This window comes from Wyeomyia smithii, chromosome 3, assembly GCF_029784165.1.
Source record: "Wyeomyia smithii strain HCP4-BCI-WySm-NY-G18 chromosome 3, ASM2978416v1, whole genome shotgun sequence".
NCBI lineage: Eukaryota > Metazoa > Arthropoda > Insecta > Diptera > Culicidae > Wyeomyia > Wyeomyia smithii.
Genome location: NC_073696.1, coordinates 46,340,989 through 46,367,410, shown reverse-complemented (window position 1 = coordinate 46,367,410; position 26,422 = coordinate 46,340,989). Strand labels below are relative to the sequence as shown.

Here is a 26,422-nt window from a genome sequence, read left to right as displayed (position 1 = left end):
ACCACGAAAATATTTGATAGCAATGGCATTTTTTTTATCAAAAATAACATTGAAATCGTACACGCGGTGTCAGAAGCAGCTATTATACAGCTTTACAGCTTTCAATTGAAAGTTATTTGAAAATATTTTGTTTATCATTTTTTTTTTCAATGAAAAATAACAAGATAGATGGATAGAGGGAGAGAGAGAGAAAGAAAGAGAGAGTAAGAGAGAGAGAGATAGAGGAGAGAGAGATAGAGAGAGATAGAGAGATAGAGATAGAGATAGAGAGAGAGAGAGAGAGAAAGAGAGAGAGATATAGATAGAGAGAGATAGAGATAGAGAGATAGAGATAGAGAGAGAGAGAGAGAGAGAGAGAGAGAGAGAGAAGAGAGGGAGAGAGAGAGAGAGAAAGAGAGAGAGAGAGAGAGAGAGAGAGAGAGAGAGAGAGAGAGAGAGAGAGAGAGAGAGAGAGAGAGAGAGAGAGAGAGAGAGAGAGAGAGAGAGAGAGAGAGAGAGAGAGCTGTAACACCACCAACAGACATTTTCTTGCGCAACCAACCAGTAGAACGTAAAACGCTTCGGCTATAATTTTCAAGACCCATATACAATCAAACTATCATATATTACATACGTCCGACCAATAATGGTATATTCTAGCATTGTATGGAATCCCTAAATGGTCACACATGAAGAACGCATTGAATCTGTTCAAAAGCAATTATTTATATACGAGCTTCGTAAGCTAAACTGGACAGCATTTCCCTTACCATCATATGAAGCACGCTGCATGCTTATAGACATTCAGTCACTTAAAGAACGCCATGAACTTTCAATGCTTTATTTCATCTATGTTATTTTTTTCTCAACGAGGAATAATATGCTAAATTATTATCACAACTAAATTTTTATGCACCCAGTTGTCAATTGAGAACTCGTAAGATATTTTCGGAAAACTCTCGCAGAACTGACTACTCAAAAAATGGCCCAATAAATCGCATGATGCGTCATTATAATCAGCGAAAATATTAACATCACTATGGGCAGAAATCAAAGCAAAAAACGAAATAAATAAATAGAGAAAGAAAGAGAGGGAGAGAGAGTGAGAGTGACTCCTATTTATACTTCGTCATAGTTCCGACTGTGAAACGAGCAAAAAAGATTTGTGATCCGGTGAGAACTTAGTAATACGCTGACAGGAAAGAAAAAGCTGATCTATTTAGAGACCAGCTTGTCTAAGCGTCTGTTCAACATGTCAGGGCTCAAACAGCGACTGACCCGAAGTGGACGGCTGAACTATGCGATGCGCTGTTTTTCCAATCCGCAAGAGAATCACAAATAAAATAAAACTTTTTATTTTAAATTGTCCCCCAAATGAATAACTAATACTTTTTATAGAAAAAAATGTGTGGATTTTCTCACAAAGAATAGTAACGCTAATCACAGCGCCCAAATATTTCTTTATTCTGTTTTTGTAACAATTGAATTACGACTGATTTATTTTTCTCAAAAGAGTCATAGATTAAATAATTTGAAATAAATTATCCTGATAAATTAAAAAAAAGGTATAAACATTTTTGCAGTGATTTTGGTTATCTTCTTTTTTTGGTTTGAACAAATTTCAAGAAAAGTAATCAACTGTTCAAAGTCCGACAGATGTCACTATATAGACACCATTACTTTGCTCTTGACCTTTGTCGCAATTTCAACTTATTGTTTTTTATTATTTTTTACAGGGTGATCGGTTCCTGGTTGACATTTGACGAAAAAAAACTCTTCTACCGACGCGTCCTTACGTTAATCTACTTGAAGTTATTCAACTTAAAAGTTTCTTGGATAATATTCCATAAAGTGACTCTAACTTTAGATGTATACCAATTAGAGTAATTCTACTGGTTTGGTGCGTTGGTTTAAAGCCGAAGAACGTGGATTTCGGGCGGTAGACCCGACCACGGCGATAGAGCGGAACTTGGTGGTCGGTTACGTGCTACTAGGGAACCAAACGAACCGTGTCATTAGGTGGAGGTCCATTATTGATGCTTTTATACTGATTATTGAGCTTCTATAGAGCGATTGACGGGTCAGAAATAGGACCATACCAGCTAATCTGATTACCAATAAGCCGCAGGTGGCCAGGCGTTAGAAACAATGTGTCGAAGTTGTGTTGAATGATGAGTAAGGTAAAAGAGTCGTCAAAGGGGACAGATCAAAAATTGGAGGACATGAACAAGCTGTGGATCCACGGTAAAAAAACCCATAGAGTTGCTGGAAAGGACCGTTTACCGGCCGAACTTTCCAGAATCGGTAGCGAGCGGCTGTATAGTGCAATTCACCAGATCTTCTTGATAGTATGGTCTGAGGTGGAACTACCTACGGATTGGTTGGATGGACTCATTTGCCCTATTCATAAGAAAGGCCAAGACAGGTAGGGCACCAGATGTTCACCTTGATACAGATCGTCGACAAGTGTCAAATTCACACTTTGCAAACCCATTATCTGATCACGAGGCTTCACATGCCTCAAGCCTTCGCGGACGACATCGACAATCGGTGCTGTGCAAGAGGCCTTTACGAATTGCAGAATTGAAGCTGGGGGAAACGGACTTACCACCCCGCACGCGATTACCACCGGAGTGATTGGAGCAGCCCAAGATCGAGCTTGTGGCGCCGTATTCTGGATTCCGTCGTGTTCGATCTGTCACCATAAAAGTAGTATATAAACTTGTTTCATAACACTATCAATATTAAAATTACCAATTAAATAGTACGCATTTCTACGTAAAATTCATGTCCGGCAAAATATTTGTAATTGTAACTTGTAACTTTATAATTGCTTACGTCTAGAGATCACAAAGTTCCATACATGCTTGGATCATTTTGACTCGACCATGAGTTTTTGGAAAGGGCGTATCAGCTTTTGAAAGTAGAATGTTTTCTAAAATGTTGTCTTTAGATGAATTGTGGAATTTTTTCCAAAACAGGAAATCACCATTTTGAATTTTGGAATGTTTCTTTTCTTCTGGGTATCATCAGGAATCCGAAAATATTCCTATTGGACTAAAGAAATTTGCCATATTGCCTGTTGGTTCGATTCCCAATCTCTGGGCATCATTCCGATTCTCAAAATACTACCGTGGATTAGGCTATTTTCCCAAAACTAGAAGTCGTCATCTTGGATTTCAAAATGGCGTTTTGAGTTTATTTGCGCTCTATGGGTATTATTCCCGTTTCGAAAATACTCATACTGGTATTGGTATGGTATTTGACCATTTTAGGCTTTTCGTATGCCATAAATGCAATTTTACTTGATTGTCAGCTGACTAGCTATTCTCAAGCACAAATAAGTCTAATATTACGCATGCAATTCACGTCCAATTTTGTTTTCAATTTTCACGCAAGGAAAATTCCCAAAGAGCTCTAATTTTCCTCCATGGGGAGCACTTTAATAGAAAAGCACTTTTCTGGATTAAAATTATATATTTAATTATGTGTAAATGGTTTCAATACCGACCGTCAGCTCTCTTTTTCCCGAGGGAATAATATCTGTTTTCAACTGGTGCTATTTAGCACTACCAAACGGCAGCACAAAACGGATTGCAAGATTATCTTAATTATCTGAAGATTACGGCTGCTTCATCACCAGAAGCCGTAGCAGCCTCGCTTCTATAATCAAATCATTTGAATCTAAGGTAAGAGTGAAATCAACTTCGTGATGTTTGAAATTTTGCATTCGAAATTTTCATACATTATAGACTGAGCTGGAAAATAATATAATCAGTCAATTTAACAAAAATAAGTCTTGGATTTTAACGTCCCTCCGAGACTGATCATTTTGTTACAACAGACAGCTCAGTTGAAGTGTATTAGCGAACGATCTCATCATAACAACCTCTACATTAACAATGTTAACATACGTTGTGTTGCTTGCCTTCATTACACAACAAACTATCTTTTCTCTACCTCGCCTAAGGGGGAGGGTCAATCAGTACCGCTGTTTAAGGCAATCAGTAGCTCGCACTAGAAGAGATACCCGACGGCTTAGCTTGTTTTAGGAAATTAGCAGCAACGTTTCCAGGTCGTTCTGACCCACTCCAAACACGATTACTTCCTCGTTTCGTACCGGCACCGAAGGCAGCCAATTTCCCGGTAACATCCTGCTATTGCTGTGCTGACCGCGTCCTTATTACCCATGCGAGAGGCATAACACGGCCACGTGGGTAGTAGCACAATAAGCTTCCAGGCACAATGCCTTGTTCAATACCGGATCAGGAGAAAAACTCTCCCCCCCTATGGTGTCGGTGTTGATCTAATTCACTCCGGTAGTTCTCTTCTGGCGAGGATGTAAATATGAGGTCCATTCTGAATTTTCAAATTTGGAAAATGTCTTCGCTTGGTAGTATTTGTGAATAAGAATATGCAAATCTTCAAAAAAGGGTATTGGAACAAAATTGCACTGGAACGGCAATGTACGATACGATAATGTGTTTACGTTGAGCACTACCTACGTGCAGCGCTTTACGATGGAAAAACTTGAATCTACTACTGGCTGGTTAAAGCTTCTTAGTACTTTTTTCTCCCTACTTTAGCCGCAGTCGATAGCTGCAGTTTGCCTAACCATCGACAAACGCCGGATCCTTGGAACTTTGTCCATGTAGTTCGGCTTTTTGTCAGAGCAATCCGGTGAAAACGATGCCCTGTACAGGGTGGTGGAGTTTTTGTGAATCCTAAATTCAGCAGTTTCGTGGAGAATTTTGCTGAACCTCAAGCTATGGCTGCCCGGAAGTTCTAAGTGCAATGGTCCATTGTTTAAGGGGAGATAAGAATAGTCCATACTTCGTTCAGTATCCGAAGCACGCAGATTTGGCGCACGATGTTACGGTCCTCGCAAGGATAATTGATAATTTAGGGGCTTCATTAAGCGATGCTGGCGACGTTCAAGCTGTAAGGGTTCCATTAATGATAGATATCCGGTTGAGCAGGTTTTTGATGGGGTACCGAAGCGATAGACTAGAAGTTTCGTTATTTCAGATGATCACAATGTTTGTTAAACTACAACCACAGACAAACAGACGTGCCTCTTCGAACAAAAATCCTGAAAAATCTTCGTCCTTAATCGAAATGTTACACTCATGCACCACCATGTGAGCTTATTGCCTACTAACTTGTTTTCGTGAAGCGGTTTTTGTCTTTGCTAATGGGTAGGCCATTCAACACAAGCGGCATTACAGATGGTTTTTGTCTTTTATAATGAAAAGGCACGCTTGCTTATAGCGACACTAGCGGCATTATTGCCCACTAAGCAAAATTTCAAAATTATCGTTGTTTTTCTGGTCGATGAAATTGTCATCGGCACGTCTGTTTGTCTGTGCTACAACTATGTTGCGCTCTCAACAACTTTGATTATGGGCATACGGTTGACGAGTGTAAAATAACAAAACCTTGCTTTTTTACTGAATAATCTGTTGTGAAAATTAAAAATTAGCTTTTTGTTACTTTAATGTTCTCGAAAGGTGAGAAAATACCTATGAATAATTACTCTCAACGAAGTAGAGAGATCTGTTTATTAATAGATGTTATTATAACAACAAAAGACCATAGTAGGATTGCATTTCCTAATCGGAAAGCGAATCTATTACCTGGCTCCAAATCAAATTAAATTTATATCGGCTTCCAGAAAAGGTTAGATATTTTATGAAACACAATTTTGTTATTGTAATGTAAGTTTTTACAAAGGCATATGTTTATTTATATGGTTATTAAAAAACTGCGCCTGGAACTTTTCCCAACTAATATTAATATATAATACAAATTCGTCGACATTTGGTACCAGTTTTTCTCTTACATTTTTCTTTATAGTAAAAATTTAATTGTATGAGTAATTTATGCATTCAACTCAAAGATGCACGTGTAATAAGCTATGATTTTTCAAATTTTCATCTTTCTGTTAATATACCTTTAAATTGCAATTTGTTTGCATTTTATAATTTTCCACAGGAGTATTTAGTAGTAATAGATTTTTTTCTGATATTGTTTCGAAGATTAAAACCAGTCCTTAGTCGTAATTCTCATGAAAAAATCGGAACGAAAATCTAAAGTCGGATTTAGCAATAAAACTTGTTCAATTTCAAAAACCTACAATTCGGTAAGTTTTCGACTGATACCGCCTGATGCAATGAACTGTAATTTGAGAAAGATATTTTTACAATTAAAAATGACAACCCTTGTGAACGCAGAATTCTACCTATCAGAGCTGAGTGGAACGGTTACGCGACGGACTTTGCTGCACGGAAGGAATATGATTTTGGTAGAATTTTCCAAGACTCGTTTTACTGAAAGAGAGTGTATTTGGCCTAAATTGTTCTATTTTAAAAGGCCCGGGAATGCGTATTGATTTAACAATTTATTTCAACTGAAATGTTATCCGAAAGCTAGTGATTAGGAAATAATAGTTTAAATAATAATAACGGTAAAATCAAGGAATCAAAAAAATACCCTAATTATGGCGGTTTCCGGTTTTTAAAAAACAGTCTTAAGTGACCAAGCACTAAGGTAATGTATCATGATCGGAACAGTCCTAAAGTGTATTATGATTGGAGCAACTTTTATATGCGAAATTTCTCCACAATTTAATAAAAAAACATGTATCAAACATCCAGCGACCACAGTAAGCAACTTCTCCTAATGCTGTACAGTAGTTTTCATAAAGATTATTTAGGCATTACTATTAGGAAAACAGTTTTAAAAATAGATCCATTTTCGAACACAATTTTCTCTTACAATTGCTATCATAGCAAGCAGTGATAATGGAATCAAATATTCAAGGATTGCTGTATATTTTTCCGTAAAATGTTTCTATAACATTTAAATTTTAAGTAGAAACACGTTTTGTGCAAAATATTAGCTTTAGAGTTGGAGTTATTGGTGAAATTGGTGTCATAATAGAAACAGCTTACTTCTGAGACTTCACCGCATCACTTTGCCTGTGCTTGATAATGATGGATTTCATGTGGGTACAATTCATGGGAAAGTTTTTGTTAGAAAATCTTTTATTCCTTGAGAGTGTCCCTTTTGGAACGTTGAGAATAGTTTTAGGTACTTAAATTGTCTACCTTGAAATACTAGAAATCAAACAAATCTGAATTAAAATGGCTGTTCCGATCATGGTATTTGGTTGTATTTTGTTTCGATCATGATTCATCTCGTTCCGATCATAATACAAATTCTGTGATTGGATGTAACTATATATTTGAAGGAATTCACGCCAGGTTAGCTATAAATTTTGGTTTCGGGCAAACGATCAGTTTCGAGGCGCTCAAAAAACCGCTCTTTAATTTCGCGAGCCGGTGCGCAACAACGTCTCGTGCATCCCTAAAAATCGTCAGCACCTGAAACAGCCAATAGCGAGTCTTGTTGTCGCAGAAGTTGTTGACGCTGGTGCCAGTAACGCGAAACCTAATGCATGTAAATAAAACCAGAGTAATAGTTAAATGCAAAATGTTTTGAACAAATCTAATGTTTTTGTTTATTGTTAATGATTGAATAACGTTTTCAAATGATGAAAGTGAATCGATCAGACAATAATCAGTAATTTTAAGCAGAAAAAAATTTTGTTTTCAAATTTTGGATACCTTGTTTCTAGATTTTTTTAAAAATCAGAATGTGTAATTTTGTTAAAAATGAAATGAAAAATCGAAGAAAAAACAAATTTTCACCGATGGAGTATTTCCGGGTGTTCATATTTTGAAACTAGAGGGCTAAAACAATGATCCTACGAAGAAACATTTTAGGTGCATTCACTTCAGTGCGTCTTGAACTGTCCTACAGATCAGACGTTTTTTCGGTTGCTTGTGGACTGGTCTTTGACTGCCTATAGCTTCAAAGTTTGTGTTTTGTCAGTGTGTCTTTTAAAGACTACCTGAAAGTTATTTCCCATCAGTCTTTCTCAAGACTACCTACTTTTGAATTTAACATTTGTTTTAACTTTTTTCGTATCACCTGAAATGGCTGGACGGAAAAAGAAACCTCGCATCGCTGCGGGGAGGAAAAGAGAGGCATCTCTTTCTGACACATCGAGCGTCTGTAGTGACAATCCTTTTGATATTTTGCCTGAGCAAGAAGCTGGTGAAATGGAAGTTACCAATAATGAAACTATACAAAATATAAAATCTTTAAAAAAGGAGAAAGTTCCACCTATTGTGGTAACTATTTCTTCTGAATTTAATATATTCAAAAAGGAACTTTCAACGTTTGTTTCTGACGGTAAAGTTACCTATCAAATTGGCCGTAGAGGTGAATGCCGCTTATTAGCCGACTCAGTAAAGGGTCGTGATCGTCTTGTTCAGTATTTAACTGACAAGATGTACAAATTTTTTACATATGACACCAAGAACGCCAAGCCGTTCAAGGTTGTCTTGAAAGGTCTCACCAACGATCAAACCGTTGATGAGATCAAACTTACTTTAACAGAATTACTTGGCATAGCCCCTACCCAAGTAATTCTAATGAAACAAAAATCACGAGGCGAAAACAGTCAGAGAACTGGAATTTCCCTTGTTAATTATTTAATTCATTTTAACCGCAATGAGGTTAGCAACTTAAAATTTTTTGAAAAAGCACATGCTTTGTATAATGTGCGTGTAAAGTGGGAAACTCATAGGAAGTATGGCGGAGGTGAAAAGCATATCACCCAATGCCGTACTTGCCAACGTTATGGCCATGGTTCCAAATTCTGTAACATGGACCAAAAATGTCTTAATTGTGGAGACTCTTCTCACAAAAAGGACACATGTCCTGTGAAAGAGAGTAAAAATTTTCGCTGTGCGAATTGTAACGGCAACCATATGTCAAATTTTTATCAATGCCCAGTCCGTTTATCAATTGTTAAGGCAAGGCAAGGTAAACAAAATTCAATTTCTCAATTAAAACCAACTTCAAAACAAAATTCTCCAAGCGTACCAGTGACGCATAGTTTACCTATTCCTTTGCATACCCGTTTAACTTATGCACAGGTTACAGGTAGTTCGAACATTATACCGCCTAGTGTTGGTAGTTCGAAAATGACCGTTAATATGGGTAAGCAAAACACGCTAGAAACTAGAGGGCTAAAACAATGATCCAACGAAGAAACATTTTAGGTGCATTCACTTCAGTGCGTCTTGAACTGTCCTACAGATCAGACGTTTTTTCGGTTGCTTGTGGACTGGTCTTTGACTGCCTATAGCTTCAAAGTTTTTAAAACTATTTATAAAGATTTACAGAAAGAGATTGAACATAGATTTACTCTTCTGAGAAATCAAAATTTTGAGACTAAAGTTGAAAAATTGAAACCATATTCAAAACCATTTTGGAAGCTGTCGAAGATTCTTAAGAAACCTTCAAAGCCTATTCCAGTTTTAAAAGATGGTGAACGTTTTCTTGTATCCAATGAACAAAAGGCTCAAAGACTTGCTCAGCAGTTTGAGAGTGTTCATAACTCAAATTTGAATTTTGTGAGTCCAATTGAAAATGAAGTCACACGTCAATTTGATTTAATTTCTTCCCAGAATTTTTTACCTGCAGAAATAATTGAAACTAACTTGAATGAGATTAAATCAACTATTAAAAATTTCAAAAATATGAAAGCACCTGGTGACGATGGAATCTTTAATATACTAATCAAACATCTCCCTGAGAGCACAATGGAATTTTTAGTAAAAATTTTCAATTGCTGCTTCAAAATTGCATATTTTCCCAAATTATGGAAAAATGCAAAAATTACTCCCATTTTAAAACAGGATAAGAACCCAGCTGAAGTTTCAAGTTATCGACCAATCAGTTTGCTTTCTTCAATAAGTAAACTGTTTGAGAGAGTTATTCTTAACAGAATGATGTCGCACATCAACGAAAATTCAATTTTTGCAAATGAACAGTTTGGATTTCGCCATGGGCATTCCACAACTCATCAATTGCTCAGAGTTACTAATATGATACGAGCTAACAAATCTGAAGGTTATTCCACTGGAGCTGCTCTTTTAGACATAGAAAAAGCATTCGACAGTGTTTGGCATAAAGGTTTGATTGCGAAATTGCAAACTTTTAATTTTCCAATTTTCCTAATCAAAATTTTAAAAAATTATCTTACTGATCGAACTCTGCAGGTTGTCTATCAGAATTCAAAATCTGATAGATTTCCTGTCAGAGCAGGTGTGCCTCACGGTTCAGTCTTGGGTCCAGTCCTGTACAACATATTCACTTCAGATCTTCCTGATTTGCCTCCAGGATGCACAAAGTCATTGTTCTGCGATGACACAAGCATTTCCGTAAAAGGAAAAAGTCTTCGTGTCATATGCAGTCGATTGCAGAAAAGTTTAGATATTTTTTCTTCCTACTTGCAAAAGTGGAAAATCTCTCCCAATGCTTCTAAAACTCAAATGATAATTTTTCCGCATAAGCCTAGGGCTTTTTTCCTCAAGCCAAACAATAATCACGTTGTCAAGATGAATGGGGTTATTTTAAGTTGGTCCGACAAGGTTAAGTACTTGGGACTAATTTATGATAAAAAACTTATTTTCAAAGAGCACATTGAGAGTATACAAGCCAAGTGCATCAAATATACGAGATGTTTATATCCTCTCATTAACAGGAATTCTAAACTTTGTTTAAAGAACAAACTTAGCGGGGGCCTAGTGTGGTTGGTAACGTCTCCGCCAACCACGCTTGACGCCTGGGTTCGAATCCCACCGCCGACATAGGTGTCGATGGTTGTGAGGTGGCGTGATCCACTCACAACCAACCCAACTGGTCTAGATTCAATCCTAGCCGACACCGGGAGATTTTCTGAGGCGAAAAATCTCTGGGATCACGCCTTCCATCGCATGAGGAAGTAAAGCCGTTGGCGCCGGTTCGTTAATTAACGGGTCGTGAGTTAGGGTCCTGGGTGTGGAGTCGTCTACCTAGGCGTCGGTGATTGGCCACAACAGTGGCGGAACTAGACCGACGGAAAATAAGCGAGAATAAAAAAAAAAAAAAAATAAAGAACAAACTTTTGATTTACAAACAAATTTTTAGACCAGCAATGCTTTATGCTGTACCGATCTGGTCGAGTTGCTGTTCAACAAGGAAGAAAACGCTTCAAAGGATTCAGAATAAAATTCTGAAAATGATTTTGAAGCGTCCTCCTTGGTTTGGTACACTCGAATTACATAGACTTACTGGTGTTGAACCATTAGAAGCTATGCCAAATAAAATTATTAGCAATTTTCGACAAAAATCGTTGCGATCCTCAATTGCTACGATAAGCTCTCTTTATAGCCAATAAGTTAGCAATTAAGTTAGTTGTAAGTTTACTTCCCCTTTTCTGACAAGTAGGTTTAAATCCCTACGAATGATAAGTCCTAATTGCGAAAGCAAACAAATCCTAACAATTAAAATTACAAATTTCTAACAGTGTTGAGAAGTCACCATTTGTGATTGGACACACATACTCATTATTTACTAATATTTATCATAAATACTTAAGCTACTAACAAATCCCCCCTTAAAAAAAAAAAAATATAGGTGCATTCACTTTGTATAAAAACCTTCTTTAAACATAGCGTGCACCATCCCATTTTTCGGGCAGATCTCGAATACTGTTACAATCAAAGTATCTACGGAATATGGCGGCTGAGGTAGGACTTCTTCTTCGAGCATTTCTTTGTAAGTTTCAACTCTGTATGAGGCCGAGCGCTGTCATGCAGAAGAATCACTTTTTCGTGCTTTTGTATTGTGCTGTTTTTCGCTCAGTGCTCGGCTTCATCTATCATGTTAGGTCCTTAACATTCTTCAGTGATGGTTTCGTTCGGTTTCAACAGTTGTAATAAATAACATCGACCTGGTCCCATTAAATACACAGCATAACCTTCAACGCATGTTTATTCGGCCGAGCCGACGACGTAGAAGCATGATCGAGTAGTCTCCGTGACTCTTTTTCCTTTGTGTTATTGTCGTCTTCTGTATTGATGCAATATTAAAAACCCCTCCTATTTTGAAGCTGAAGCAGTTGTTCAGTGCCGGAAAAACGACGCTCAACGTCCTTCGACTTCAAATCGCAAGAAACCCCAGGCTGTTTGGTTTTGAATCATTTTCAAACCATGCAATCGTTCGGAAATGGCTGTCTCTGCGTTTGGCATGGATCCTCATGAGCAATTCCTCCAATTATACGTCTTCGAGGTTTTTGGCCTTCGTTCACACGGACAGTCATCAACATCGAAATTACAGTTTTACGACGGAATCAATCACGGCACAGCTGTTTAACAATTCTTTACTGAGCTAATGTTCAAAGTGAAGGTCGATTTTCTGATAATTAATGATGTTAGTTTAGTACAAGATTTAACCGTTGGTGTTGAATATCAACACAGCATTATTGCAGAACTTAGTTCAGTATTCTACTGAATTCCACGATGAACAATTTTATTAAGTCAAGATCACGTCAATTTTGTGAAAATAAATAGAACTTTACCAAACAGAATAGAATAAACCGTTTTAATAAAAATCGAGCTAAAGGGAAAGAAAATTATAAAAAAAAGTCACAGGAGGGTTGTGTGCAAAGCCACGACCGCAAGGATGAAGTAGAATACTTCTACAAGAAAGAAAACCCGGCTGCTTGCGTGTCAGTCATTTTTTAATTTGTTGTTTTGTTCAATATCGGATAAGATACCGATCACATCTTGGCGTTATCACTGACAGTGAGTATAAAGTATTCCTTGTGATAAAATAAACAGTGAAAGCTGATTCAACACTCAAAACTAGACGGCTCATGTGTTGTCAACATTAGTCAACTTTTCATTGAATGCATTTACTAGTGCCCGCTATCGCACAGAGGCTGCATTTCACTAAAGTGCCTCACTGCATCAGCTGCTATCGATGCTAAACCCGCAGCAACTGCTACGCTATCCGTAGCCATGCCAATGTTTTGGCCGCTATACACTGCTACTGGTATCCACTGTCCCTGCATCAGCTGGCCCAGCTGCTATCGATGCTGAGATCCGCTGCAACTAGTGCACTATCCATTGCTATGCCACAGCTGTGGCCGCTATCCGCCTGGTATCCACTGCTGTTGTCGCTGTCTAGAACTATTATAAGCGGCTTCGACTGAAACAGGCTCTTATATAGGGATGAAAAAGCTATCGATAGTAGTAGGAAATCATCGATAACTATCGATAGCCATTTCAGTCGATAATTCCCATCCTCACTCTTATACAGACAAATAGCAAATTTTAAATGGCAAGGTCTATGATTCTGTCGACCGTGCTTGGGAAGCAATCATATTAACGACTAATCAGATCAGTCAAATGTTGTGCTCATGACTGAAGGAAAAGATAATTCAGTACGTTCCGAGACACGGAGATGAAGCCAAGTATATATCTGTTCCAAATTTCTTGAAAGTGTAAATTGATTTAAGAGAAAATATTAACAATTCAATTAGGTCTTTATTTCATCCTGAAAGGACAATTTGTTGTTTAATTCAATGTTTGATAAGATGCCGATCACATCTTTGCGTTATCACTGGCAGTGCGAATAAAGTATTTCATGGGGGAAATAAACACTGAAAAGTTTTCCAGAACGTTCTTTTCATTGGATGCATTTGCTTGTGTGCATGCTACCGCTCGGAGACAGCATTTCACTCAAATGCCACACTGCATCAGCTGGCCCTGCTTATATAGATGCTGAGACCAACGTCAACCGCTGTGCTATCCCCGTTGCCACAGTAGTGAACGCTTCCGTTGCCATTAGTATCCGCTGCCCTGCATCACCTGGTCCTGCTATCGATGCTGAGACGCGCTCCGCTATCCGTTGCCATACCACAGCTGTGGCCGTTATCCACTGCACTGCTACTGCTGCTGTATCCACTGCTGCTGCTAAGGGAGGATTGCTCCTGTTGCAGTCTAGAATTATAATGAGCAGCTTCGAGTGAAACAGGCTCTTATATAAGCCAAATTGCACATTTCAAATGGCAAGGTCTATGATTCTGTCCATCGTGCATGGGAAGCAATTATATAACGACCAATCAAAGGCCGAATTTTTCGTTTTAACAAGGCTTGACTATTTTCAATAGTACAATAGTTTTAATAATAAAATTACTATTATCTGCATTTGGGAAGAATCTTAGGAGATTTTCCAAGTTATTGCTGCAAGAACGAAGGAAATCCATCGAATACTAACCGATTTATTAGCATTTGAAATTGAACATATATTTCACTTTTTTCGGTTTTAGATTTTCATTTTACATCCCTATGTAGCCGAACTTCCTGAGAGAAGTATTCTACTTCAAAAGAACGTTGGCCTCTGACTGCAGCTCAGCTAACCAGGTTGGTGACGCTATGTTATGGTAAATGCAAATGTTACCAAGGAAGCAAAGGAACTGGCAACTTTGCTCGCCGTTAATAAACGGCTAATGCCGTGATCGCTGATCGAGGATCAGCTTATCTCTTTGGCCTTTGAGAAGACAACGTCAGATGTGAAAGTAGAGTAGGTTAGCTTAGAGAAATTATTCGAGTTTTCGTGTAGTGAAATATATTTGAATAACTTAGAATTTATTCTGCAGGTAAATGAATGATTAATTTACCATCCTTATTAATGAATAACGTATATTTCCTTAAAGATAGCGCAGATAAGTCATATAAAATCAATACAGTTTCTCGGATACACGTGTGTAGGGCTCACTGATTTGTAAGTACTCACTTCCACTCGACACAGCACACAACATTTATAAATTTATATTTATAGCTTTGAAGCTTTTTCTATAATTAAACTGCTACAAACATCAGTGTGGGCTCTTACTCTACAATCCGAAACAACACTCTTCAAAGAAATCACTATGGCCAGTGAACCTAACCTCAAGACGGCTCCGGATCAGGGAGGTAATTCGAGTTGCAGGGCATGTAAGAGAACCGATTCTGCAGAAACGATGGTGGCATGTGATCGATGCGACTTTTGGTGGCACTATTCGTGTGCTGGAGTTACCCCGTCTGTTCAGACAAAGGAATGGTTGTGTTCATTGTGCACTCGCCCTCGTGCCAGTTCCCTGTCTGGGCTTTCAGCTACATCATCTCGTGCGGCTTTATACGAACTAAATCTAAAGCGTATCGAGGAACAAAAACGACTGGAGATGAAGCGTCTGGACATCGAAGAAAAACATCTGAATGAAAAGTATCGTCTTCTAGAGTACACATTACAGGAAGAAAATCGTAGTGTTCACAGTCAAAAAAGTATTGGCCATTCAAAGGTTGCAGAGTGGATGGCAAATTTGCCGATTTCGACGAATGAATCAAACGCAGCAAAAAATAAAACGGTTATCGAAGAGGAAGGCGCAGTGGGACGTGTTGATATACATGAGCGACAGTCCCAGCAAGACGCTCCATCGAAACAGCCGTATCCTGATAATAAAAAAGTGCGAAACGAAAATCATTCGTTGATAAACTTACCACATCCCGGAGGTAAAAAAAATCCCAGTACGAGTAATGTCATAAACGAATTTCAGCTGATCAAGGCACTCTCACAGCAGCTGCACGAGTTTCAGACGGAACCGTCAGGTGATGATGAAGAGAAGATGAGAAGGTTGATAGAACGGAATAGAAACTGTCAGCTACAAGCAAATTCTAAAGGACAGCCACACGAGCAGTCAACTGCTAGAGTTTCGACTGGCGCTGTTCCTAAAAATGCGCCCACTAAATACACAGTCGATGATCGCCCCGGTAGGACAAACAGACAACCGCTTGCTCGTGCATCTCACCCCGCCACTCCTAATAACAGGATAGGAGGCGATATATTTTCTGATTCAAACGAAACTGACGGGACAGAAGTAGATGAGGAAAGGTCAGATGCCAGTGAAACTGGCATGATGAGTACGCTATCGAAGCAAAGGTTTCCGTTGGATAAAATGCGACAGAGTAAGGCCTCCGGTCAAGCACTGGTTCCCCCGCAGTTGTACTCTCCTGAAGCTGAACAGCGACTGACACATCAGCAATTGGCAGCCAGGCAGGTTCTACCACGCAGCTTACCGGTGTTTTCCGGCAATCCGGCGGATTGGCCGGTTTTCATTAGCAACTACAATTACACCACCGAGGCTTGTGGCTATAGCGAAGTTGAAAACATGATTCGTTTGCAACAGTGTCTCAAAGGACCTGCATGGGAATCAGTACGAAGCAGACTAATACTGCCAGCGTCCGTGCCACATGTCGTCGAGGCACTTCGAATGCGATACGGGAGATCGGAGATGTTAATTGAATCATTAATAATAAAAGTAAAAAATGCTCCTTCTCCTAGGTCTGATAAGTTAGAAACTATCATAGAATTTGGTATGCTCGTTCAGACGTTGCATGACCATATCGTTGCTTCCAACTTATTGGACCACATTGCCAATCCGACTTTGCTGAAAGATTTAGTAATAAAATTACCTGCCGAATACAAAATGCGGTGGGCCGCGTACCGAAGAAACTTTGTTACGGCTAACATAGAAACGTTTAGCCAATTTATGGATGAGATCGTTAACGATGCTTATAGTGTATCCTGTCCGACGAGTTTTGATAAATCTGAGAAGCGGAATTTGACACATGCAGAAACCGGGGGGAGCGCGATCAATTGGAAAGTTCAACCGGTAATTCAATCAACAGCGGGAAGCATCGAGTGTGCTGTTTGTAAAAAGGAAGGCCACCGCGCTCGAGATTGTCGGTTCTTTCAGTCCCTGTCCATTGATGAACGCTGGAGAAAAGTCCCAAGTAGTGGACTGTGTAGGACATGCTTGTACGGACATGGACGAAGATCATGCCGTAGCACCAAACGGTGCGAAATTGATGGGTGTAAATCACGCCATCATCCTCTGCTTCACTCTACATACAAATCTGGAGCCGCATTCAAGGCACAACCGCAGGCTGAGCATTATACTCACCGGTCTGAAATTCCGTCATTATTTTTTCGTATAGTTCCAGTAACTGTTTACAACGGAGAGCATTCGATAGACACCTACGCGTTTGTAGACGAAGGTTCGTCATTGACCATGATAGAAGAAAGTTTAGCGGATAAGTTGGGAGTTGAGGGATATGACCATCCCTTATGTTTAAAGTGGACTGGTAACATGCAAAGAAATGAAAAGGACTCTCGCCGAGTGAGGTTGCAAATCTCTGGTAGGGGAAACTACAAAAAATATTTGATGACGGAAGTCTGTACAGTTAAATCTTTAGATTTGCCTATGCAAAGCCTGCCCTTTGATAGTATGGTTGATAAATATGCTTACTTGAAGGGGCTTCCAATCCGAAGCTATCGCAACGCGATTCCACAGTTGTTAATCGGACTAGATAACCTTAACGTGGCACTTCCCTTGAAAATGCGTGAAGGAGTTGAAGGCGAACCGGTGGCGGTGAAAACAAGATTGGGTTGGTGCATTTATGGAAGCACCAGCAAAGAGAATACATCGTCATACAATTATCATGTTTGTGAATGCGGCAACGATCGTTCACTAGATGAAGCTATGAAGATTTATTTCAAGTTAGAAGATGCTGGCGGAAGGCCATCGGCGAGTATGGCATCGGCAGAAGATAGGCGAGCATACCACATTCTTGAGAGCACAACGGTTCTTACCAAGGATCGATATGAGTCGGGATTACTTTGGAAATGCGATGTTGTTGAGTTTCCAGACAGCTTTCCAATGGCCTTACAGAGGCTAAAGTGCTTAGAGAGACGAATGGCGCGTAATCCTCCATTGAGCGTGAATGTCTGTAATCAGATCAAAGAATATGAAGACAAAGGTTATGCACATCGTACGACACCAGAAGAGTTAAAAAATGCTGATCCTCGTCGAACCTGGTTTCTGCCATTAGGAGTGGTAATTAATGCAAAGAAGCCAGGTAAAGTGAGACTGATTTGGGATGCGTCCGCGAAAGTAGACGGTGTATCACTAAATTCGTGGCTACTCAAAGGTCCCGACGAGAATACATTGCTTCCGGCTGTGCTGTTCCTCTTTCGACAGTATCCAGTGGCGGTGAGTAGTGATATAAAGGAGATGTACCATCAAATTGGTATACGAGAGCAGGATCGTAGTGCGCAGCGATTCTTGTGGCGGGACGATCCCACTAAGCAGCCAGAAATTTACACTATGGACGTGGCAACGTTCGGCTCGGCCTGTTCACCGGCAACAGCGCTCTACGTTAAAAATGTTAACGCTAAACGATTCATTGAAAAGTTTCCGAGAGCGGTTGAAGGAATCGTCCACCGACACTACGTGGATGATTACCTTGATAGTTTTCAAACTGCTGAGGAGGCATATCAAACGGCTTTGGAAATCAAGGCGATCCATCAACACGGTGGCTTCAACATACGCAATTGGTGTTCGAACGAGCCGTCGGTTTTGGAACAGCTTGGAGAAAAGAGAGACAATGCAATCAAGCACTTGCATCCGGAAAAGAATAGCCAGTCGGAACGAGTATTAGGAATATTGTGGGCAACCGACACTGACGAGTTCAAGTTCCCAACTACAATGAGGAGCGATATTATGATGATGATCGAAAACAACACGAAGCCCACCAAACGACAAATTTTACGCTGCGTGATGACTCTATTTGATCCACTAGGCTTATTAGCACCATACATTGTGTTAGGAAAAATGTTAGTTCAAGAAACCTGGTGCGCGCGGATCGGCTGGGACGAATGCGTGACCGATGATATTTTCGAACATTGGAAAACATGGGTTGCAACGTTAAAGCATATCGACACGGTTCGAATTCCCAGGTGCTATTTTAGAAACACTAACTATTTCGAAAAAGTTCAACTTCATACATTCACAGATGCTAGCCAATTAGCGTACTGCAGCGTATCGTATTTGCGTGTCGTGAATTTAGAAGGAAATGTCGAAGTGGCGTTGGTCATGGCCAAATCCAGGGTTGCGCCTTTAAAACCAGTCACGATACCGAGATTAGAACTTCAGGCGTGCACACAAGGAGCACGTCTAAATCAGTTTGTGAAGGATGGGCATTCCCTAAAGATATCCAAACATTTCCTTTGGACTGACTCGAGCACCGCACTGAGTTGGATAAATTCAGACCCTCGACGATTCCGACCGTATGTGTCTTTCCGAGTTGCAGAAATTTTGGAGTTGACTGATAGAAATGAATGGCGCTGGGTCCCTTCTAAACAAAATCCCGCCGATGAAGCGACAAAGTGGGGATCTGGTCCTTACTTCAAGGCTAACAGCATTTGGTACTCTGGCCCAGAATTCCTGTACAAACATGAAGCAGAATGGCCACAACAAAGGCAACCCGTTCCAATTGAGGAGGAGCTTAGAGCGTGCTACGCTCATAGAGGATTGATCGGACGGGTGTCAGTAATAGACTTTCAACGTTTTTCTAAATACAATCGTTTGCTCAGGGCAATGGCATATGTGCACCGGTTCATAAATTATACTCGAAGACAGAAGCCATCAGAGAGCCAACGATCGATACACCTGTCCTCAGCAGAATTACGCCAAGCCGAGCAATCTTTATTTGCAATGTCCCAGTGGCAATCATACCCAGACGAAGTTGCAACGTTGAAACACAACATGACTCTTCCAGCAACTCAACGGAAGCCGATCGAAAAGTTCAGCAGCATATATACGCTGACTCCAATGATGGATAAGAATGGTGTCCTGAGAGTTGATGGTCGAACTGGAGCGGCTCGACGAGCACCATCTACCGTTAAGTATCCTATCATTCTTTCCTACCACAACCGGTTAACAGCTCTGATCGTAGATGAACAACACAAAAAATTACACCACGGTAACAACGAGACGGTAGTGAACGAACTACGTCAACGTTACTACATTCCGAAGCTTCGGACCTTAGTTAAGAAGAGAAGTACGAGTTGTCAACTTTGTCGAATACGCAAAGCGAAACCAAAAGTTCCGCTGATGTCGCCCCTGCCAGAAGCTAGATTGTCTTCATTCGCCCGACCCTTTAGCTACGTTGGGCTTGATTATTTCGGCCCCATCACTGTCAAGCTTGGACGCAGCCATGTAAAACGCTGGATTGCGTTATTTACGTGCTTAACTATTCGTGCGGTACACGTCGAAGTAGCAAGCAACTTAAGCACGGAATCGTGTATTTTGGCTGTTCGCAGATTCGTTTGTCGCAGAGGGTTCCCGGTCGTAATTTACAGCGACAACGGAACTAATTTTCAAGGCGCAGAAAGATTACTGCGAGAACAAATTGAACAGGGCCTGGAAGCAACGTTCACCAGTACGACAACAAATTGGAAATTCAATCCTCCCTCAGCCCCCCATATGGGGGGATCCTGGGAACGATTGGTTCGTTCCGTCAAAACAGCACTTGGCGCTACGTGTGATAATGACAATATTTCTGATGAAGACCTTTTAACCATAGTCATCGAGGCAGAATCCATAGTAAACAGCCGTCCGCTGACGTATTTACCCATAGATTCGGCAGAACAAGAATCCCTTACGCCAAATCACTTTCTGCTCGGTAGCTCATCAGGAATAGGCCAGCCGATAGCAGCTGCAGCGAATGAATGTTCTCTATTGAAACGATCGTGGGGTCGAATCCAAAAGCTTTTGGACCGATTTTGGAAACGGTGGGTCCTAGAATACTTACCAACTCTAACTAAACGGACGAAGTGGTTCGAGGAAAGTAGAGCCATACAACCGGGCGAACTAGTTCTTATCATCGACGATACGACACGTAATAAATGGACGCGAGGACGCATTCTGAAAGTGATCACCGCTGCAGATGGAAGAGCAAGGCAAGCGGAGATTATGACTACCAAAGGTATTTTGCGTCGGCCTGTGGCAAAGTTGGCTATTTTGGATGTGTCTGATGAAACCGGGAATGCTCGCCAGTTCCATCGGGGGGAGAATGTTACCAAGGAAGCAAAGGAACTGGCAACTTTGCTCGCCGTTAATAAACGGCTAATGCCGTGATCGCTGATCGAGGATCTTTGGCCTTTGAGAAGACAACGTCAGATGTGAAAGTAGAGTAGGTTAGCTTAGAGAAATTATTCGAGTTTTCGTGTAGTGAAATATATTTGAATAACTTAGAATTTATTCTGCAGGTAAATGAATGATTAATTTACCATCCTTATTAATGAATAACGTATATTTCCTTAAAGATAGCGCAGATAAGTCATATAAAATCAATACAGTTTCTCGGATACACGTGTGTAGGGCTCACTGATTTGTAAGTACTCACTTCCACTCGACACAGCACACAACATTTATAAATTTATATTTATAGCTTTGAAGCTTTTTCTATAATTAAACTGCTACAAACATCAGTGTGGGCTCTTACTCTACAATCCGAAACAACAGCAAAAATAATAATTCTACGTAAAAAAACACAAAAAATTGTGGCAGTGGCCTGTGGCCTGTGTAAAGAGACATCAGAAATTTATATCTTTTTATTTGTATTCATAACTCTAATTTAAAAACTACTTGTCCTTCGTCCTAACATACAAATAAAAATTTACCTCGAGCAGCTGAGGCATTCAACAAAAATAATGTTGGACAAATCGCTTTTGAAATTTACTATCTCTACCTTGAAGACTCAAGCCAGCACCCAGTTGGTACTTCCACCTGGTCTATTTTATTCTCTCCATCCCCGATATCGCTCCGAGCTGCTGCTGGTTTCATTCCGCATTCATTTGTCTGCCTGTCTAGTACATCTTGACTTCGAACTCTTACAATGCCGTCCTGCCGGGTGTTTGTGTGTGTATGTGCATGCTGTGCTATAAAAATCGAACGTGGATAGAATATGCCGATGTTGTGTGCCGTTTCATGATGAAAGCGCTATGTAAGAACTGTTTACATTATCCTTTCCTCGGGGCTGAAAAATGTGCTTGGTGGAGTATTTAAATTTAAGGCGGCTTTGCTGCATCAACATTCGATGCTCATACTTTTTCCTTTTACATCGACATGGATGGATTTATCGATTATTTAAGGGGTAGCAAAGCGATTGCCTTGAACGTTGGGAACAACAATAAAAATCAATTTGTGCGTTGTACATATTGGCATAAGTGGCTGTGCTTCGTGCAACAAAGACGAAGCAAAAAAAATAATAGATTTCCTATGTCTGTCATGACACACAACATAATAAATTTGTGCAAAACAAATATACATGTACAAAAAAGCCCTCCAACTCAATAACAAATGTATTAGCCTCAGTCCATTGCCAAAGAAGCTGCTTTATTATTCTGATAATGGTGTTTGACAATTATGTCATCACAAACAGAACCTCGTAAACATTTACTTCGTGGCAGTCAATAGAAAATAAAGGCAAACAATTTGATAAAATAAACCGAGCAAAAGCGTCTCGCCCACCGAGGAAACATAAGCCTGGGGGGCGCCCTAGATTAAAGTCCTGTCTACTATCAAAACATTCACGTCGTTTGATCTACGCTTTTTTGTTCCTCGTTTAGTCTGCGCTGTTCGTGGCCAAACGATGGAGCCTACGCCACATAACCTCAGCCGGTTTCCATTTAGCCTGGAGACTAGAATCGCACCAAGCGCGCCTCAAAAGTGGAGGGAAAAATGCCGCAAATATGAGTTAAACGAAATGAAATCCCCCCAATAATCAATTTCTTCTTTCTCTCATAAATCTTATCCTGATCGTTCAAAGCTGGCAATAAAGAAAGAGCAGGAAGCCTGCTAATAACCATCATCCACACTATGCCGGCAAACGCACATCACTCGCCATGGCCCACGGGAAATTGGCGAAAATGGGAAGGAGATGAATGACAAGCTCCCAAATCCACATTACGCAAGCCGCCAATCTTGGCATATTCGTATGGGAAATGTTTTCATCTGGATGCGAACATACACGCACGTTTTTCTCTACACACATCTCTACCTGCTCGTATGCACAACCAAACATGCTGGCAAGTGAGATATCCTTCCTTCCGGTTTTGTGATTTCACAATTCTGAAGGAACAAAAAAAAGTTTCGTTCTCGAGAGAGTCTAACCAAGTTATGGTTTGAGCAGTTCGGCCATCAGCTTGTACGTGTGTATGTGCGAGCGTATGTGTGTATGTCCCGGTGCATTGTTCGGCTGTTGTGATGATTGACAGTGACCATTTTCGGTTCGTTTCGGACTGCTTTTTTTTCTTCTGCCTCGTGTGACCATTTCCTATCATTGTGGGGGTATTTTTTCGTTCTCCTAATGGGGTTGGTGGCTCGATTGAATGGGTGGCTAGTGCGAAGGGACCCCAGTACGACCCGTCTGGTTCGGATAAAAGCGCTACGAGACTGTGATTGGGCAGTATTTTTGATGGACAAGTTTAATTTTCACGAGCAGAGTGTTGGGTTGATGGAAAGGTGACATTTTTCGGGAAGCCAAATCAGCATTTGATTATATTATGGGAGGAAATTGGATTGCAGTGCATGGTGTCAAGTTTGATACTGGTTTGTGGCGTGGTGGTCAGCGGTTTTTGACGTTGATTTTTTTTTTTGAATATTAAAAATGATCAGGAAACTAGCAAATGACAAAACTCGCGCAAACTGGTTGGCATCCCTCTCTCAGGACCCAATGAAGCTTTTTTGGTGTGTAGGCTTACTGAACTAAGCAACTTTGCATATTTCTTTTTATATAGACTAACATTTGAAAAGAATTGAAGTTTTGATGAAGAACTACGTCTTTCAGGAAGCTCGGCTACATAAGAGTGTAAAAAAAAAAATTTAAAACGGAAAAAGATAAAATTTGTTCAATTTCAAATGCTAATGAGTCGGTTAGTTTACATTGAATTTCCTTCGTTCCTGCAGAACGAAATGTCTATGCATCTGCCTAAATGCAAGAAATTTTAGTTTGATATTGAAAATTGTGTATCCTTGTTGAAACTCGGATTTTGACCGCTGATTGGTAGCCTAATACTTGCTTTCCTTAGCACGGATGACAGAATTATGTACCTAGTCAACTGGTAATGCACTATTTGGACTATAAAAGAGCCTGTCTCTGCTCAAACCAATCATTTACTATTGAATGGCTATTAGGACTGTCATCACTAAGTAGCAGCGATAGAAGTAGTAGCTGCAGTGGGTACCAGCAGCAGTAGTGGATGCAGCGGCAATTCACTCAATAAAAAGCTACCTATGTGCGGTAGCGGCAGCATCAGCAACAGGTTGAGAAGCTGGCAATCATAATCTGCAGGCCGTTTCTGATTTTTTTAGTGAAAGCCTCCCACTCTTTTTTTAAAGAGTGCTCTATTAGGATTTGTTATTATTTTTCAATCAAATATTTACAAGTTTTTAAAATATCTTGTTTTTTCCTATCCAATGTCTGCAGAAATAATTCGATACCTTTGTCATACGTACCATTCACCATAACTCCTGTTGTCGGGTGGCACAGAGGTTCAATCAGCATCATATAAAATTTTAAATCGAGCTGTCCTTTTTAGGATAATCAATCAAATAAATTGAATATTCAATATCTTCTCGTTTTGAGCTAGATTTAAAAGTAAAATGTTATTTTAACCTGCATGCACCCTAAATGTAGCACTGAAACTCCTCTTTTTCCCTAAATTTTAAAGATATTAAATAGAAGTATTGCAACAAATAACTAACTTATGTCAACCTTACAATCGTGGTTTCGCATACAACCCTTTTGTTATTTCTTTATAAATCGATATATCTGAATAATGAGACAACAGATAGAGAAAAGTTACCAAGGGATTTTGGGGAATTATGTCAATTTTTTGAAGACAATTTATTTTATATATTTATTATTCAAAATTAGGTTCAAGATCACACAAAAAAAAAAATGATTTCGAAAATAGAGAGTAAGGTCATCTAAGATTTTTTTTTTCAAATTAGGTTTGTTGGATGAGCAGTTTGATTTTTCCTTTTTTTTAAATAATTTTTTTTCAGTGTAGGATTCCAAGTTCATTCTTTAAATATTTTTAAATAAAACATCAGACGATTCTTATTTAGCAAAGCAAAGCAAAGCCTTGGTGCTACATTCCGATTCGGAACTTGACCTTCTGGTTATTTATACACAGATTTCGCAGCCGACTGTTTAGTGTACAGGACTATTGCGGGGCTAGCGCTACGATCCTACTGACACTAACAGTATCTCCCGAGCCGAGACTCGAACATACGACGACTGGCTTGTTAGGCCAGTATCGTACCTCGAGACCATCTGGGAGATCTTATTCTTAATCTTATTTAATTTTATTAAAATACGAAGGAGTTCTGCTAGCCCTCATATCTAATTTCTGATTTCTTGTAACAGATTTTTAATTTTAGTTTTCTGTTTCATGTTTAATGACTTCTGTTTTCTGGTTGCTATTTTTATTTTTTATTTACTATTTACTATTTTCTATTTTTTTAATTTTTTTTTTCTATTTTCTATTTTCTATTTTCTATTTAATATTATTTTCGGTTCTCTTATTTCTCTTTCCTTTTTTTAGTTTTCTAAATTCTGTTTCATGTATTCAGTTTTTTGTTTCCTTTTTTCTGTTTTCTGTTTATCGTTTTCTCTTTCCTGTTTACCGTTTTTTCCTATTTCTGTTATCTGTTTTTTATTTTCTATTTTTTAAATTCTGTTGTCAATTTCTTCTTTACGTAATATTTGTGAACTGTTTTTAGTTTTCAGTTTTCTGTTTCCTTCTTTCTCTTCTGTGTTTTTCATCCTCTTCTTTTTCGGCTGTTTTCTTCTTTTCGTTTTTCTGTTTCTTGGTTTCTGTTCTTTGTTTTCTTTTTTCAGTCCTCTTTTTTTGTTTTCAGTTTTTTGTTTTGTTTAGTTTCCTGTTACAGGTTGGACTCAATTATCGGAAGACTCGAAAATTCGAAATTTGATTATCCGGAATTTTTTTTCTATTTTCTATTTTCTATTTTCTATTTTCTATTTTCTATTTTCTATTTTCTATTTTCTATTTTATATTTTCTATTTTCTATTTTCTCTTTTCTATTTTCTATTATCTATTTTCTATTTCCCATTTTCTGTTTTCTGTTTTCTATTTTCTTTTTTCTTTTTTTATTTTCTATTTTTTATTTACTGTTTTTCATTACCTGTTTTCTATTTTATATTTTCTGATTACTGTTTTTGTGGCTCTTTTCTTTTTATTTTTTTTTATTTTCTGTTTTCCATTTTTTGTTTTCTCCGCTCTTTTTTCAGTTTTCTATTTTCTGTTTCGTGAATTCAGTTTTTTGTTTTCTCTGTTCTCTTTTCTGTTTCCTGTTTTCTCTTTTCTGTTTACCGTTTTTCCCTATTTTTGTTATTTGTTTTTTATTTTCTGTTTTTTAAATTCTGTTGGTAATTTATTCTTCACGTAATTTTTATGAACTGTTTCCAGTTTTCAGTTCTCTGTTTCCTTCTTTCTGTTCTGTGTTTCCTGGCCTCTTCTTTTTTTGCTGTTTTCTTTTTTTTTCGATTTCTGTTTCTTGGTTTCTGTTCTTCATTTTCTGTTTTCAATTCTCTTATTTTGTTTTCTATTTTCGTTTTGTTTTCTGTTA

At 39.1% G+C, this 26,422-nt stretch overlaps 2 protein-coding genes across 12 annotated transcripts in view; one reads left to right on the top strand and one right to left on the bottom strand.

The window, feature by feature from the left end:
• LOC129731661 (uncharacterized) overlaps nt 1-26,422 on the bottom strand; it is a 176,726-nt gene that overhangs the window by 131,267 nt on the left and 19,037 nt on the right. The window lies entirely within an intron of this gene.
• On the top strand, nt 14,816-20,902 carry LOC129728261 (uncharacterized). Its single transcript, XM_055686689.1, has one exon. The coding sequence runs from the start codon at nt 14,816-14,818 to the stop codon at nt 20,900-20,902; it is 6,087 nt and encodes a 2,028-aa protein (XP_055542664.1).

What these genes read in the sequence shown, in the direction of transcription:
- LOC129728261 (XM_055686689.1), top strand. Translation starts at nt 14,816, where the DNA reads ATGGCCAGTGAACCTAACCTCAAGACGGCTCCGGATCAGGGAGGTAAT.